This window comes from Oncorhynchus masou, chromosome 22 (assembly GCF_036934945.1).
Source record: "Oncorhynchus masou masou isolate Uvic2021 chromosome 22, UVic_Omas_1.1, whole genome shotgun sequence".
Lineage (NCBI taxonomy): Eukaryota > Metazoa > Chordata > Actinopteri > Salmoniformes > Salmonidae > Oncorhynchus > Oncorhynchus masou.
In genome coordinates this window covers 22669676-22688079 of record NC_088233.1, presented here as the reverse complement: position 1 = coordinate 22688079, position 18404 = coordinate 22669676, and the positions used below count along the sequence as shown (strand labels likewise).

Genomic DNA, 18404 nt, shown 5'->3' with positions numbered 1-18404 from the left:
AGCCAAGAGGCCCATGATCACTCAGGATGAACTGCAGAGATCTACAGCTGAGGTGGGAGACTCTGTCCATAGGACAACAATCAGTCGTATATTGCACAAATCTGGCCTTTATGGAAGAGTGGCAAAAAGAAAGCCATTTCTTAAAGATATCCATAAAAAGTGTTGTTTAAAGTTTGCCACAAGCCACCTGGGAGACACACCAAACATGTGGAAGAAGGTGCTCTGGTCAGATGAAACCAAAATTGAACTTTTTGGCAACAATGCAAAACGTTATGTTTGGCGTAAAAGCAACACAGCTCATCAACCACAACACACCATCCCCACTGTCAAACATGGTGGTGGCAGCATCATGGTTTGGGCCTGCTTTTCTTCAGAAGGGACAGGGAAGATGGTGAAAACTGATGGGAAGATGGATGGAGCCAAATACAGGACCATTCTGGAAGAAAACCTGATGGAGTCTGCAAAAGACCTGAGACTGGGACGGAGATTTGTCTTCCAACAAGACAATGATCCAAAACATAAAGCAAAATCTACAATGGAATGGTTCAAAAATAAACATATCCAGGTGTTAGAATGGCCAAGTCAAAGCCCAGACCTGAATCCAATCGAGAATCTGTGGAAAGAACTGAAAACTGCTGTTCACAAATGCTCTCCATCCAACCTCACTGAGCTCGAGCTGTTTTGCAAGGAGGAATGGGAAAAAATTTCAGTCTCTCGATGTGGAAAACTGATAGACATACCCCAAGCGACTTACAGCTGTAATCGCAGCAAAAGGTGGCGCTACAAAGTCTTAACTTAAGTGGGCTGAATAATTTTGCACGCCCAATTTTTCAGTTTTTGATTTGTTAAAAAAGTTTGAAATATCCAATAAATGTTGTTCCACTTCATGATTGTGTCCCACTTGTTGTTGATTCTTCACAAAAAAATACAGTTTTATATCTTTATGTTTGAAGCCTGAAATGTGGCAAAAGGTCACAAAGTTCAAGGGGGCCGAATACTTTCGCAAGGCACTGTACTTACGATGGTTTTAGCAGTCATTTCAGACAGATTTAGTTACAGCCTATATACTTACGATGGTTTTAGCAGTCATTTCAGATAGATTTAGTTACTGCCTATATACTTACAATGGTTTTAGCAGTCATTTTCCACCCAAGGTAAAGTAGGTGGCTGTATCGCTGAATAGAAAACACTTGTATGTTTTCATAGGTTGCTTTGGTCAGTGTTTACAATTTGATGTCTTGTGCATTCCCATGTTAAGAAATCAACTGTACATAGCTACATGTTTTATTTTCCTGCATTAATTCACAGACAATTGTTGAGAGATGTATGGATACAATTGGCTGCTGATGTGACATGGATTGCATGATTATAATAAAACGATATGACACATTTTTTGTCATCTTATATGAAGTCATACATGAGTCTTATATTCTATTAAATTATAATGGAAAGGGGACAGGCCATAGGAAGAGTACACCGGAGAAATCATCACACTACCATGCTGGTTCAGATATTTACTTTTCACATGGTCCTTTCCAGCACGGTGCAAGCACCTATGCTGGATGTGTAAACAGGCCAGCTCAGAACAACTTGGTTTGGTTGGACTCGCCTCAGCTTGGCTCAATAGCGTGAAAAGCCCTATGAAAGAAATGGGAGTTTGTACTGGGGCAGTTTGTACTGAAGAATGTACTGGGGCGGCAGGGTAGCCTTGTGGTTAGAGCATTGAACTAGTAACCGGAAGGTTGCAAGTTCAAATCCCCGACCTGACAAGGTACAAATCTGTCGTTCTGCCCCTGAACAGGCAGTTAACCCACTGTTCCTAGGCCGTCATTGAAAGTTAAATAAAGGTTAAATAAATAAATACTTGATGATGGAGATGGCAACCGTGTTGTCAGTATCACCACTAGATGGTGCTATCCGTCCAATAAGCACAGACTAAGAACTGGATGGCTCTTGTGGTTCGAGGTGAGTGACTGGAAATAATTGCATTATAATAACCTAATGGATTGTGTTTAAACTATTAGCAGCCATAGAAATACTTCAGGCAACTTGAATGTTCAATCAGACTGATTTATAATTTCAAACTCATATCTGGTTTATGAAGAATTTTACACTGAGTTGTAATTATAAAAGTCAGTGAGGTTGACTTGAATAGATTAAATTGACTTAATATACTTTCTACAGTTGTTTACCCTCCTAATCTGTTAGTCTATTAGATACTTCCAATAGTATCCTGCATTCTGGTGGCAACTGTGTAAAGCAGAATCTTTAGTCTTATACATCTGCATTGCTTGCTGTTTGGGGCTTTAGGCTGCTGATGTAAAAAAAGGCTTTATAAATACATTAGATTGATTGATAATCAAACAGAAATTGTTGGGCTTCACCAGTGAGGGGGGGGGGTGTTGCTGTTCAGAATATTTTAACTACAAGACTACTTTTACATGACTATACTTTACGGATACCAGGAACTCCCCTAAGGCTGTTTCTGTGCTTAGATGAACTTGACTAAAACAGAAGACTAGAAATCAGCTTATTACTCTCTGATTCAAATAGCTGACAACTTTATCAACTAGTCTCACAAGTCAGCCAATTCAAAAATATATATTAAACTAACTAACTAAACTAACTAACTATCCAAACGGAAGCAGAAATGTCGTGTTAAAGACTAGATCAAATATAGGTATCAACCACCTGTATTTGGTCGATATCAAAATGTGCAATAGTGCAATTGGTGACATTTGCATTGATACTTGTGTTCAGAAAAAACAAACTAATAAGATATCAAGGCATATATGAAACTAATTGTGATAACGTAGACTTAAGGGGCGAGGGCTGATCTTTGTCACTAGGCCTACTAAAAGGTGTTTTTAGGAACATAAGCCCTTTGTCCTGTCCACTGGAGTTGATCTTGCCGAAGCAGCACACAAGTAGTGAAAAAACGTCAGAGTGGGTGCAACTGTAAGCATACTTCATCATTCTCTTATCACATGACACCAGCTAAGACGGAGATTACTGTAGGGGAGAGTGGGGTAAGTTGAGCCAAAGGGGTAAATTGAGCCACCCTTGTTTCTAGGAAACCATGCAAATAAAATATTATTTGTCCAAATATTTAGGAAAATAGTTTCATGAATTCTGTCAAAGAAGAAACCACACGGAAAAAGTGGTAAGCAACTTAGGTTGAAAAAAAATATTTTCACCAAGTCAAATTAATTTATTGTGTTAGAGGTATCATGATGCTTGTATGATGCTTGTTAAAATATACTAAAAAGTATTAAAAGACAAAAAAAGTGATTGTGTTGAATTGTGTTTGGAAAATAAAGATAGACATGATAAACAAAGGTAGTGGTAAAATTGAATTCAATACAGAAATGTGTAGGTGGCTTAACTTACCCTGTCCTGCGGCTCAACCTACCCTATACCTTGTGTAAGTTGTGCTAAGAGACCACCTTTTTTGGACACGCTAAGTTTTCAAAAATAATGTTGATATGAATTCTGACTATTTCCAGGGACACACAACTACCTGAAATATATGTAGATATTTTTGTGAGAAAGAATACTACAGTTGAAGTCAGAAGTTTACATAAACTTAGGTTGGAGTCATTAAAACTCGTTTTTCAACCACTCCACAAATTTCTTGTTAACAAACTATAGTTGTTCGGACAAGTCAGTTAGGACATCTACTTTGTGCATGACACAAGTCGTTTTTCCAACAGTTGTTTACAGACAGATTATTTCACTTTCAATTCACTGTATCATAATTCCAATGGGTCAGAAGTTTACATACACTACGTTGACTGTGCCTTTAAACAGCTGGGAAAATTACAGGAAATGATGTCTTGGCTTTATAAGCTTCTGATAGGCTAATTGACATAATTTGAGTCAATTGGAGAAGTACCTGTGGATGTATTTCAAGGCCTACCTTCAAACTTAGTGCCTCTTTGCTTGACATCATGGGAAAATCAAAAGAAATCAGACAAGACCTCAGAAAAAGATTAACGTACTTTGGTGTGAAAAGTGCAAATCAATCCCAGAACAACAGCAAAGGACCTTGTGAAGATGCTGGAGGAAACAGGTACAAAAGAATCTATATCCACAGTAAAAACGAGTCCTATATCGACATAACCTGAAAGGCCGCTCAGCAAATAAGAAGCCACTGCTCCAAAACCGCCATAAAAAAAGCCAGACTACGGTTTGCAACTGCACATGGGGACAGAGATCGTACTTTTTGGAGAAATGTCCTCTGGTCTGATGAAACAAAAATAGAACTGTTTGGCCATAATGACCATCATTATGTTTGGAGTAAAAAGGGGGAGGCTTGCAAGCCGAAGAACACCATCCCAACCGTGAAGCACGGGGGTGGCAGCATCATGTTGTGGGGGTGATTTGCTGCAGGAGGGACTGGTGCACTACACAAAATAGATGGCATCAGAAGGAAGGAAAATTATTTGGATATATTGAAACAGCATCTCAAGACTTCAGTCAGGAAGTTAAAGCTTGGTCACAAATGGGTCTTCCAACTGGACAATTACCCCCAGCATACTTCCAAAGTTGTGGCAAAATGGCTTAAGGACAACAAAGTCAAGGTATTGGAGTGGCCATCACAAAGCCCTGACCTCAATCCCATAAAACATTTGTGGGCATAACTGAAAAGGCGTGTACGAGCAAGGAGGTCTACATACCTGACTCAGTTACAACAGCTCTGTCAGGAGGAATGGGCCAAAATTCACCCAACTTATTGTGGGAATTTTGTGGAAGGCTACCCGAAACGTTTGACCCAAGTTAAACAATTTAAAGGCACTGCTACCAAATACTAATAGAGTGTATGTAAATTTCTGACCCACTGGGAATGTGATGAAAGAATTAAAAGCTGAAATAAATCATTCTCTCTACTATTATTCTGACATTTCACATTCTTAAAATAAAGTGGTGATCTAACTGACCTAAAACAGGGAATTTTTACTAGGATTAAATGTCAGGAATTGTGAAAAACTGAGTTTAAATGTATTTGGCTAACATGTAAACTTCCGACTTCAACTGTATATTTTCCTTGACAGAGTGATGCTGAATGTAAAAAAATGGCTAAACTTACCCCTCTCTCCCCTACATTCCACAGTAGCAGTACATATCAGCCTGAGGACTATCCAGGTGTACAGTATCAATTCCTATTCACACCACTTGTTTTTGGAGACCTAATTAACTTAACGGTAGGTGATTTTTATCACCCAGAGCCGATAAGTCCAATAATGGACATGGTCAACTAAATGGGTAGGGAGACCTCGTCAGTATCTTAAAGGGATAGTTCATTCCTCTGAAGTTGAAGCTAATATTTTGTACTGTAACGTGTTTGAACTACAGAGACAATCATTGTAATATTTGTGATCATCTTTAGCACAGGTGTCAAAGTCATTCCACGGAGGGCTGAGTGTCTGCAGGTTTTTGAAAACCTGCAGACAGTAGACCCTCCATGGAATGAGTTTGACACCTCTGATCTATAGCATGCCTCCTATTAAATCATTTGATATAGCTATGTCTAAGAAGGAAACAATCAAGTTGTTGGCAAAAAAACTAAACAATGAGGCATCCGAATAGTTTCTGGTCTGATATTTATTTTACAACTTTTCAGCAATAATTTACAACAGCATATGTGTAAAGCTTTGACGAAATGTGCAACGGTTTCTCAGTTAAATATTTTTGTTGTTGTTGGTTCTACCTTTCTTCTACAACATTGACATCGGACATATATTCCATAGTATATTCACAAAACTATTTACACACATGCCCCCTTTAATGACAGTTGAAAACATAATCGATTTGAGGCAAGAGCTGCTGAACAGAAGCAAAAAATAAACAAAATTGGATATGCAAATCAAATCTAGTCACTCACACAAGAAACTCAAACATGATAAACACCACAATTGCAGGAAAAAAAGGATTGTACATTTCAAAAGGATATTTATCAGAACTTTTGGTCACCGGACCAAAGTTACCTCCAACTACATACACCTCATCTGAATGGAGGTTTGTGTATGTATTAGAATGTGATACTAGAGCTTCTTCTTCATTCGGAGTTGGAGTATAAGTTGTTTCATGTAGCTTTATAAATACATTAAGACGTATATCCCAAAATGAATTATGATTAGTGGTTTACGTTTATTCAAAAACACTAAAAAGCCTCATGATCTGTAGTAGCCTAGTATCTTGTTCTTCAAACACATACACAGTCTATACAGTCTGGAGTTAAGTTTCTGCCCTCTAGTTTAGTGATTTTCTTCAAGAACAATGTATTTAAAAAAATACATACAGTGATGCACTACAATAGTTGGAAAGTGAGTGTTGGGAAGGAACGGGGAGGTTTTTCAAAGGCAGAAACAAGTGCACTTTATCTCTGAAACTTCCAGAGCTAAGAAAAACAAAGGTAGTTACATTCAATATCAAAGTTCATGCCTAGTATCATTTTGCTGGAGGTTTAGCTGACTGGTCACGGGGTGTCTCATTATGTGTGCAGAGATGCCAACCAATCAGGGATATAATTGTCAATTGTCATAAAACAGCATCTTCCAATGACGTGCTTCCTTTCAATAATATGCGAAATATCAGCAGTCAGCAAAATGTATCGGAGGGGGTTACTGCAAATTCCAAAAGACTAAATAAACTAATCCAAATGTGTTGGCATGGAGAGGGAGTTACATAATATGAAGTAAATCATTTGTCCAGTTAGGGCTTATCTGTGATCCAAGGTGGACATCTCGGTTTGAAGTACCTCAGTAACTCTGTCAAGCACTTCATACAGAGGTCAATTTAGTGCATAAACAAGGAAATGGATCAAATCACACCTATCACAATTAGTCATACTGTACAGTCAGTCAGAAATGTTGACCTGCAATGCTGACCTTGGCGTAGGTCAGTTGCAACATCCTACATCCAAAGTCACTAGCTGATTGGGGATCAGAGGGCAATATTGCTTATAAGCAGATTGTTTGTCTTGATGTTTTGGCACTGATATTCGCAGTTTAAAAGGCTGTGTTAATGGAAAAACTCCAGCTCAATATATGATTTTAGTAATAACAGACGTGTACATGTTGTTAGTGTCAATCATTGTCGATTAACATTCAGATTATTCTTGCATTAAGTGCAAAAGGCACACACTGTCACAACTTCCCCCTGCTTGGCCAAGATACAGGAGCATTTTAACTGTGAAATTTGTCTCGAAACTCCTATATCAATACAAATCTATCGAAAATACGAAAATAAGGTAAAAACAGACAGCTGTCGGAGAATCGTAAACAACATAAATTGATGTGCATTCTGCATATTAAGCCTAACACATACACAGTTCAATTAGCCAGTTTTTACAAGAAAGAAAACAACATCTCAAAATGTCATCTTAATTATGTACTGTCATTTTCATTGTCTGGGGACTCATCCCCTAATTCCTTATCATCATAATCATCATCTTCATCGTTCTCAAGATTGTTCTCCCTCTCATCAGGTGAGCCCGGCTCCGCCACGTTTGACATGTCACTGTCGTCGGAGGGAGAGTCCTTGGAATCGGAACCGAATCCAGAGATCTTCTCTGTCGACATGCGGGAAAAAACACCGGCTGTTGCGGCCGCAGTTGCCGACGCATGTGAGTTGAGGCTGGGGTATAACCAGTGAAACTGAGACGAGATCGTGGCCGCTGCCGCAGCTGGGTACACAAACTTCTCTAGGTTACTTTTGTCAAATAGAGGCATGTAGGACGCTGCCGCCGAGGGATTTATGAAGTAAAAGGGCATGCAAAAGGGAGTCTGCTGTCCCACGCCAGTTATTCCCATCAACGAATTCATAAAGACCAGATCAGGTCTGGTGGTCATGTCTGCGCTTGTCGTGCAGTTTCCAGCCCAGTTCATCTTTGTTTTTTTGGCAGCGCGGTCATCCTCGAACTCCTGCTTTATCTTTACTGCCTTGGGCCCCTGCAGTTTGCTCCGGTCACATCCTTTCTTCCCATCATTCTTTTCCGCCTCACCCCCGTATCCACTGTCTGTGTCTGTGTCATTCTCGTTAAGCTCTCCATGGCTCCTCTGTATGACTGATACGCGGTCATGTCCGGCTTGGCTGTCTGGTTTTTGGCCATCGCGGTCGAGTGCGTCTCTGGCAGGTAGCTGGGGATGGAGCAGTGGCGTACCAGGCTGAAACTGCGCCGAGACTTTGTGCAAGTGGCTGATTAGTTGCGCGCACCGCTGCTCACATGCATTCCAGTTCTCCAACTTGTTTAGGTACTGCAGGACCTCTTTGGCACACGCTTGGAACCCCGAGTGGAACGCATCCAAATCAGCGCGAATGGGCACTTTCATCGATAGATCCCCTGGAAAACATGCATTTAAAAGTTAGAAATGACAACTTCATTGACTGAATTAAATTGTACCTAATTGTGAGAATGCAACCATATAAAATTTGATGGCTACAATAACTTTTACGCATAGCCTATCCAAAACCAAAGAAGCCAAAATAGAGAATTCATAAACTCCAGCCTATCATGAAACTGAATTGTCATTTGAGGTTATGCAACAACAACTTACCATTCTGAAAAGCCAGAATCTCCTGGTGCTGCTGCTCAGTGACTGCAGTCAAAGCGTTTAAATGCTTCAAAGTTAACTCAAGAACAACTGCTTTCTCCAAATGCCCGAGCGTCTGAGTGGAAAACACGAGATCAGATAACTCAACAATCATTCATCAAAACAATAAAAAAACAATTACATTTCATATGCAAATCACTTCTTAATCGTAAAAGCTTACTGTCAGTTTGAGATGTTCGGGTAACAAATCCTTTAACTGTCCGATACACTCATTGATTCTGTCTCTCCTCTTCTTCTCTATCAATCGGTGTGGTAACTTGTACGCGTCCTGGGAATGAAAAGATACATTTGATTACGACCACAGAAACAAATTATAGCATTAGATCAAATCTACAACAAGTACAACACAGTCAAGACACATCCTAGAAGGACGTTTTACCTATCAGACATTTATAGATCTACAAACAAGATAAAACGCGCGCATACCTTGCCATCTTCCCGCTTCAGCCCTCTTTTCGATTTACACATGTAGAGTGAGGAGTATTCCACCCTGACAAAATGAAAAGGGCAGGTTAGTTACATAGTTAAACGTACAAATGGTGTACATCTAATAGTTAATGGGCATAGCCCTATACCGTTCTAAAAATGAAATAATTAGATTACCCTAAGAAATCAGCATGATCCATAAATTGCCTGTCCTGCAGACGCGAGATTTTTTCATCCATAACTTGTCTCTTGTTGGTATTCCTCTTTGTCTTTACAATGTGTCTTATTCCAAAACCAGCAGGCAGAGAAGCTTTTGGGAAGATGTTGCACTGCGAGTGTTCTGAATAGTGCTGCACTTTAGAATGATGTCTAGTTTCCTGAACTGCCACTTTGCGAATCGTTTGTACGAGAGAGCACAGCGCACGCGCGACTCCGGTCGGAACAGCTCCAACTCACGTGTAAACTGCACCAGCACGAAGTCCGGTAATTAAGACCTTTGCTGTTCCTGGTCTAGTAGACCTACGCGACAGCCTGTTTCTATGGCAATGTAAACTTGGACCGTATCTAATTCTCGTTATTATTTTGGATTTAACATTTATATTGTGAAGAAACTGAAATAAGAGTTGATTATTTTATGCGCCGGTGAATATGCTCATTCCCAGTGACCACATCAAGGTGAATGTGAAGCAAATGCGGCATGCACATAAACACACGGGAAAGTAGGCGTTGAGTGTATGTATGCGTGCGTGGAAGGAGCGGGTGTGTAAGAAGAGGGTGCGCAAGGAGCGCGCGCGCACACACACACACAAAAACATCCTGCGGGCGAGGTACTCATCCCTTCTCGTTCTCGCACCAGTAGTCACTCAACCTCCAGCTGCCCTGAGGTGCGTTTTCAGTAACAATGGCTCTGGCTGTGTGTTCAAACACGTGCGCCGCAGTTCCTTATACCAGCCCCCTGTCAAGTTGACAACAATATAAATAGAATCATGAACATGGCCCATTTGAGAAGAGAAACAATTACTATGAACAAAAATATAAATGCAACATGTAAAGTGTTGGTCCCATGTTTCATGAGCCGAAATAAAATATCTCATACAATAAAATGCCATCCTAAAAAAAGTAGTTTTGTCACACAACACAATGAGACAGATGTCTCAAGTTTGAGGAAGTGTGCAATTGGCATGCTGACTGCAGGAATGTCCACCAGAGCTGTTGCCAGAAAGTGTAATGTTCATTTCTCTACCATAAGCCACCTCCAACGTTGTTTTAGAGAATGTGGCTTTATGTCTAACCGGCCTCATACCCGCAGACCACATATATGGCGTTGTGTGGGCAAGCAGTTGCTGATGTGAACGTTGTGAACAGAGTGCCCCATAGTGGTTGTGGGGTTATGTTATGGGTAGGCATAAGCTACGGACAACGAAGACAAATTAATTTTATCAATGGCAATTTGAATGCACAGGATACAGTGAAGAGATCCTGAGACCCATTGTCGTACCATTCATCCGCCGTCATCACCTCATGTTTCAGCATGATAATGCACGGCCCCATGTTGCAAGGATCTGAACACAATTCTTCCATGGCCTGCACTCACCATGCATGTCACCCATTGAGCATGTTTGGGATGGCCAGGATTGACGTGTACGACAGCGTGTTCCAGTTCCTGGCAATATCCAGCAACTTTGCACAGCCATTGAAGAGGAGTGGAACAACATTCCACAGGCCTGATCAGCTCTATGCGAAGGACATGTGTCGTGCTGCATGAGGCAAATGTTGGTCACACCAGATACTAACTGGTTTTCTGATCCACACCCCTACTTTTATATTAAGGTACACTACATGACTTAAAGTATGTGGACACCTGCTCGTCGTACATCTCATTTCAAAATCATGGGTATTAATATGGAGATGGTTCCCCCTTGCTGCTATAACAGCCTCCACTCTTCTGGGAAAGCTGTCCTCTAGATGTTGGAACATTGTTGCAGGGACTTGCTTCCATTCAGCCGTAAGAGAATGAGTGAGGTCAAACACTGATGTTAGGCGATTAGGCCTGGCTCGCAGTCGGCGCTTCAATTCATCCCAAAGGTGGTCGATGGGGTTGAGGTCAGGGCACTGTGCAGGCCAGTCAAGTTATTCCACACCGATCTCAACAAAAACATTTCTGTATGGACTGATTTGTGCACGGGGGCATTGTCATGCTAAAACAGGATAGAGCCTTCCACAAACTGTTGCCACAAAGTTGGAAGCACAGAATTGTCGAAAATGTAATTGTATGCTATAGCGTAAAGATTTCCCTTCACTGGAACTAAGGGACCTAGCCCGAACCATGAAAAACAGCCCCAGACCATTATTCCTCCTCCACCAAACTTTACAGATGGCATTATGCATTGGGGCAGGTAGCGTTCTCCTGGCATCCGCCAAACCCAGATTAGTTCGTCAGACTGCCAGATGTTGAAGCGTGACTCATCACTCCAGAGAATGTTTTCACTGCTCCAGAGTCCAATGGAGGCCAGCTTTACACCAGTCCAGCCAACACTAGGCATTGCTCCTGGTGATCTTAGGCTTGTGTGCAGCTGCTTGGCCATGGAAACCCATTTCATGAAGCTCCCGAAGAGCTGACCTTTGCTTCGAGGCCGTTTGGAACTCGATAGTCAGTGTTACAACCGAGGACAGATCATTTTTACGCACTACACGCTTCAGCACTCAACGCTCTCATTCTGTAAGCTTGTGTGGCCTACCACTTCGTGACTGAGCTGTTGTTGCGTCTAGACGTTTCCAATTCACATTAACAGCATTTATATTTGACTGGGGCAGCTCAAGCAGGACAGACATTTGACAAACAGACTTTTTGGAAAGATGGCATCCTATGACGGTGCCACATTGAACGTCACTGAGCTCTTCACTAAGGCCATTCTGCTGCCAATGTTCGTCTAGATTACATGGCTCTGTGCTCGATTTTATATACCCGTCAGCAACGGGTGTGGCTGAAATAGCCAAATCCACTCATTTGAAGGGTTGTCCACATACGTTTGTATATATAGTGCATCTGTGACCAACATATGCATATCTGTATTCCCAGTCATGTGAAATCCATAGATTAGTGAATAATGAATTATCTGTAACTTTTGTTTTGTATGTTGCTTTAATATTTCTGTTCGATATATATGTGTGTTAACTTATGCGTGCATGGCTATTGAAACCAGTGACGTAGGATGCACTCCCTCAGCCCCGAAACTACCTTTTTCTTCTTCTTTTGGATAAAGTTTGTTGTTTAGGAAAACAGAACTTCTTGCAATTCTTGCTAACAGAAAATCTTGCTGTTTTAAAGCGAATTTCCTGCAATGCTACACATTTTGCCTTGGGACAGAGAAAAAAAGTGCAGTTTTATATTTAATATCATGCTATTCAACACAATTTGCCATGGAGGCTGAGAGAAAATATTGCAGTTTGGGGGAGCGTCATATGCCACTGGTGACAATAGCGTTACATGCATAAGTTAACACATATTATGTAGGCCTACACTTCTGAACGTATTTAATTTGACAGTGAACCTAAAACTTTTCAATTTGGCTCTTTACTCCACCATTTTGGATTGGTGACAAATATTTTATGAGGCAACAGTACAGAATGCTTTATTTATTTGAGGGTATTTCAGTGGCTAGCCGTATGCCTGACAACAAAGATCAATGACGACCACATCCTCACATGAAGAGTTTAATTCCAAAATGCTATATATTCATTTTCAGAAATGTTGGTAAATTAAGTTGAATCTATTAAAGAAATTATGCAAGAGATTGTTATGTTTTCTCACTATCTAATCATGGCATGGGGTTGTTCAATTACATATATATACATTTTACTACCTTTTCTCCCCAATTTCGTGGTATCCAATTGTTAGTAATTACTGTCTTGTCTCATCACTACAACTCCCGTACAGGCTCGAGGGGGAAAAAGGTTGAAAGCCATGTGTCCTCCTAAACACAACCCAACCAACAACCCTGCTTCTTAACGCAGCGCGCATCCAACCTGGAAGCCAGCCGCACCAATGTGTCGGAGGAAACACCTTGGTTAGCATGCACTGAGCCCGGCCCGCCACAGGAGTTGCCTCCCTAACCCGGACAACGCTAGATCAATTGTGCGTCGCCTCACGGAGCTCCCGGTCGCGGCCAGCTGCGACAGAGCCTGGGCACGAAGCCAGGGTCTCTGGTGGCACAGCTAGCACTGCGATGCAGACTTTTTCCACATTTTGTTGCGTTACAGCCTTATTCTAAAATTGATTAAATAAATGTTTTTCCTCATCAAATTACACATAATACCCCATAATGACAAAGCAAAAACTTAGAAAATTTAGCAAATGTATCACAATTTTTTTTTGCATAAGAATTCAGACCCTTTGCTATGAGACTCGAAATTGAGTTCAGGTGCATCCTGTTTCCATTGATCATCCTTGAGATGTTTCTACAACTTGATCGGAGTCCACCTGTGGTAAATTCAAATGATTTGACATGATTTGAAAAAGGCACACATCGTCTATATAAGGTCCCACAGTTAATGTCCATGTCAGAGCAAAAACCAAGCCATGAGGTCAAAGGAATTGTCCATAGAGCTCCGAGACAGGATTTTGTCGAGGCACAGATCTGGGGAAGAGTACCAAAAAATGTCTGCAGCATTGTAGGTCCCCAAGAACACAGTGGCCTCCATCATTCTTAAATGGAAGTTTGGAACCACCAAGACTCTTCCTAGAGCTGGCCGCCCGGGGGAGAAGGGCCTTGGTCAGGGAGTTGACCAAGAACCCGATGGTCACTCTGGCAGAGCTCCATAGTTCCTTCCAGAAGGACAACCATCTCTGCAGCACTCCACCAATCAGGCCTTTATGGTAGAGTGGCCAGACGGAAGCCACTCCTCAGTAAAAGGCACATGACAGTCCGTTTGGAGTTTGCCAAAAGGCACCTAAAGGATTCTCAGACCATGGCCTGAATGCCAAGCATCATGTCGGGCGTAAACCTGGCACCATCCATACTCATCGCCAAACCCACTGGCTCCGGGTCATCTACAAGTCTTTGCTAGGTAAAGCCCTGCCTTATCTCAGCTCACTGGTCACCAGAGCAGCACCCACCCGTAGCACACGCTCCAGCAGGTAAATCTCACTGGTCACCCCTAAAGGCAATTCCCACTTTGGCCACCTTTCCTTCCAGTTCTCTGCTGCCAATGACTGGAACGAACTGCAAAAATCACTGAAGCTGAAGACACATCTCCCTCCCTCACTAACTTTAAGCACCAGCTGTCAGAGCAGCTCACATATCACTGCACCTGTACATAGCACATATGTAAAAAGCCCATCCAACTACCTCATCCCCATACTGTTTTTATGTATCTTGCTCCTTTGCACCCCAGTATCTCTACTTGCACCTTCATCTTCTGCACATCTACCATTCCAGTATTTAATTGCTATGTTGTAATTATTTTGCCACCATGGCCTATTTATTGACTTACCTCCCTTATCCTACATCATTTGCACACACTGTATATGGATTTTTTCTACTGTATAATTGACTGTTTGTTTATTCCATGTGTAACTCTGTGTTGTTGTTTGTGTCGCACTAGGACTGAGATCGAGGGAAAGATGAATGGAGCAAAGTACAGTGATCCTTGATGAAAACTTGCTCCAGAGCGCCCAGGACCTCGGATTGGGGCGAAGGTTCACTTTCCAACAACACAACGACCCTAAGCACACAGCCAAGACAACACGAGTGGCTTCGGGACGAGTCTCTGAATGTCATTGAGTGGTCCAGCCAGAGCCCGATCGAACATCTCTGGAGAAACGCTCCCCATCCAACCTGACAGAGCTTGAGAGGATCTGCAGAGAAGAATGGGAGAAACTCCCAAATACAGGTGTGCCAAGCTTGTAGTGTCATACCCAAGAAGATTCGAGGCTGTAATCGCTGCGAAAGGTGCTTCAACAAAGTACTGAGTAACGGCTCTGAATACTTAAATAAATGTGATATTTCAGTAGTTTTTTAAATAAATTTGCAAACATTTCTAAAAACCTGTTTTTGCTTTGTCATTATGAGGTATTGTGTGTCGATTTACGAGGGGGAAAAAACAATTTAATCCATTTTAGAAAAGGCTGTAATGTAACAAAATGTGGAAAAAGTCAAGGGGTCTGAATACTTTCCGAAAGTACTGTACCACAGTCAAATATACAGGATACGAACATTCCATTCCAGCTAAACAAGGGATATATAGCATTATGCAAAAAAAATTTTTTTTTATACACATCTAAAATCTGTGAATATACAATTTGAGAACAGTAATATTTTACACCACATGAAGGAACCCATAAGCTATAATTTCTGATGAAATGACACGGAAGTAAAACATTGGTGGATGTAGTGTTTTTTAAATACATTCCATATATGTTTGCTTATAATCATAATATGATTAATTAGCCTGCCCTTGCTTACACATAACTTAAAAAGGTCTGAAGTAAAAGTCCAGTGTTTTCTATTTATCTATGTAGGTCCCAGGAACTAAAAATACAATCTTGAACTTGCTTAACTGCTGAATTTCACGCTCTGTACCCAAAGTAGCAGATGTCTCACTGTTCAGTTAAATTTTATCAGGTTCAAATCAACCAATGTCTGTAACGATTCATGTATACATAATTCAAAATGACTATATAATGTTGAGGAATAATTTGCCCTTTCTGCCTATGAGACATGCCTTTTTAGCCATGCTACACCACCATACCATTGGCCTTGCCTTTCTTCTCCTCTGATGCTATAATCTTTTGTATTTTCACATGACCACTTGGAGCGGCAGGTAGCCTAGTGGACTTGGACTTGTAACCGAAAGGTTGCAAGATTGAATCCCCGAGCTGACAACATAAAAATCTGTTGTTCTGCCCCTAAACAAGACCGTTGTCCCACTGTCCCACTACGTATCTAGTCCCCTCATTTGAAGGTGTCAAGTATTTGGACAAATTCACTTATACAGTATGTGTATTCAAGTAGTCAAAAGTTTAGTATTTGATCCTATATTCCTAGCATGCAATGACTACATCAAGCTTGTGACTCTACAAACTTGTTGGATGCATTTGCAGTTTTATTTGGTTGTGTTTCATAATTTTGTTTGCCCAATAGGAACTGAATGGTCTTTTTGTGATATTTTGGAGTCAATTTTATTGTAAATAAGAATAGAAGATGTTTCTGAACACTTCTTCATTAATGTGGATGCTACCATGATTATGTATAATCATGAATGAATCCAAAATAATGATGACTGAGAAAGCTCTGAATAATGATAACTGAGAAAGACTGAGAGCCTAAGGCAAAAGATTCTGTGATCAGATTAGATAAAATTGAGCTCTCTGGCCTGAATGCAAAGCACTATGTCTGGAGAATATCAGGCATAGCTCATCACTTGAATAAAACCATCCCTACCGTGAAGAATGGTGGTAACAGCATCATGCTATGGGAATGCTTTTCAGTGGCAGGGACTGGGAGACTGGTAAGCGTAGAGGGAACAATGAATGGAGCCAAATACAGGCAAATCCTTGATGAGAACCTGCTTCCGAGTGCAAACAACCTTAGACTGGTGCGAAGATTTACATTCCAACAGGACACTAATCCCAAACATATTGCAAAAGCAACACTGGAATAGCTTCAGAACAAGAATGTGCAAGTCCTTGAGTGGCCCAGCCAAAACCCAGACTTGAATCCCATTGAAAATCTGTGGAAAGACTTGAAGATTGCTGTTCCCCATCTAATTTAACAGAGCTTGAGAAAATCTGCAAGGCAGAATAAGAGAAAAGCCCCAAATCCAGATGTGCAAAGCACATACAGACATACCCAAGACTACTCAGAGCTGTTATTGCCACCAAAGGTGCTTCTACAAAGTATTGACTCATGGGCGTGAATACTTACAGTACCAATCAAAAGTCTGATTTGTCTGATTTCTTTTGATGTCAAGCAAAGAGGCACTGAGTTTGAAGGTAGGCCTTGAAATACATCGACAGGTACACCACCAATTGACTCAAATTATGTCACTTAGCCTATCAGATGCTTCTAAAGCCATGACATCAGTTTCTGGAATTTCCCAAGCTGTTTAAAGGCACAGTCAACTTAATGTATGTGAACTTCTGACCCACTGGAATTGTGACACAGTGAATTATAGGTGAAATAATCTGTCTGTAAACAATTGTTGGAAAAATGACTTGTGTCATGCACAAAGTAGATGTCCTAACTGACTTGCCAAAACTATAGTTTGTTAACAAGAAATGTGTGGAGTGGTTGAAAAACTAGTTTTAATGACTCCAACCTAAGTGTATGTAAACTTCCGACTTCAACTGTATGTATGTATGTATGTATGTATGTATGTATGCATGTACAGTACCAGTCAAAAATTTGGACACATCTACCTCATTCAAGGGTTTTTCTTTATTTTACTATTTTCTACATTGTAGGATAGTAGTGAAGATATCAAACTATGAAATAACACATATGGAATCCTGTAGTAACCAACCAAGTATAAAACAAATCAAAATATATTTTACATTTTAGATTCTTCAAAGTAGCAACCGTTTGCCTTGATGACAGTTTTGCACACTCTTGGCATTCTCTCAACCAGCTTCACATGAGGTAGTCACCTGGAATGCATTTCAATTAACAGGTGTGCCTTGTTAAAAGTTCATTTGTGGAATTTCTTTCCATCTTAATGCGTTTGCGCCAATCAGTTGTGTTGTGACAAGGTAGGGGTGGTATACAGATGATAGCCCTATTTGGTAAAAGACCAAGTCCATATTATGGTAAGACCAGCTCAAATAAGCAAAGAGAAACAACAGTCCATCATTACTTTAAGACATTAAGGTCAGTCAAAGCAGATTGAAATTGTTTGCTGTGATAATACTGAGGGCCATAGGATATTTCCAGGTTACCATGTAACCTGACCAGATAAAAATAGAGGACTCCAGTAATAGGCTTTAGGGCCGAGAGTTTTTCCTGGCCCTGTCACATGATGTCTGGTCCTAATAATATTGGTTCTCATTACCAGTACTGCAGATCATGCTGCAGAGTGGTTGTTGTGACAGATGAAGCCATATGCTACACTCAGGTGGCCAATAGCAATATGGTGACAGGCATGCAGGGGACTGTCAGTATCACACCACACCACTTCCCAACCTCCCTGTTCGACGAGTGTAGAACCAGTGTACCAACACTAGGAACCCCTGGAGAGAGCAGAGGAGTCCTGCAGGCTTGCTTGCTAGTTCTACTTTTAACAGATTAGGCAAATATTAGGCAAATATAAACTTTTGAATATTTCCAGCATGAGGTATTTTTATGCATAATATATTGAACTTTTTGT

General features: G+C 40.9%; 1 protein-coding gene across 1 annotated transcript; it reads right to left on the bottom strand.

Moving 5' to 3' along the window:
- Window positions 1-5584: 5584 nt before the first annotated feature.
- LOC135509199 (class E basic helix-loop-helix protein 41-like) lies at window positions 5585-9865 on the bottom strand. Its single transcript, XM_064929651.1, has 5 exons — window positions 9219-9865; window positions 9042-9105; window positions 8776-8883; window positions 8559-8670; window positions 5585-8344 (listed from the first exon to the last, which is right to left on the bottom strand). Exons 1-5 carry the CDS (start codon window positions 9278-9280, stop codon window positions 7389-7391), a joined length of 1302 nt encoding a protein of 433 aa, XP_064785723.1. The 5' UTR covers window positions 9281-9865; the 3' UTR covers window positions 5585-7388.
- Between the last annotated feature and the right edge of the window lie 8539 nt (window positions 9866-18404).

Coding starts and splice junctions, on each gene's coding strand:
- LOC135509199 (XM_064929651.1), bottom strand. CDS start 9,280: ATGGATGAAAAAATCTCGCGTCTGCAGGACAGGCAATTTATGGATCAT. Junction 8,884..9,041: donor TGAAGCGGGAAGATGGCAAG/GTATGCGCGCGT, acceptor TTTCATTCCCAG/GACGCGTACAAGTTACCACA. Junction 8,671..8,775: donor CCGAACATCTCAAACTGACA/GTAAGCTTTTAC, acceptor TTTTCCACTCAG/ACGCTCGGGCATTTGGAGAA.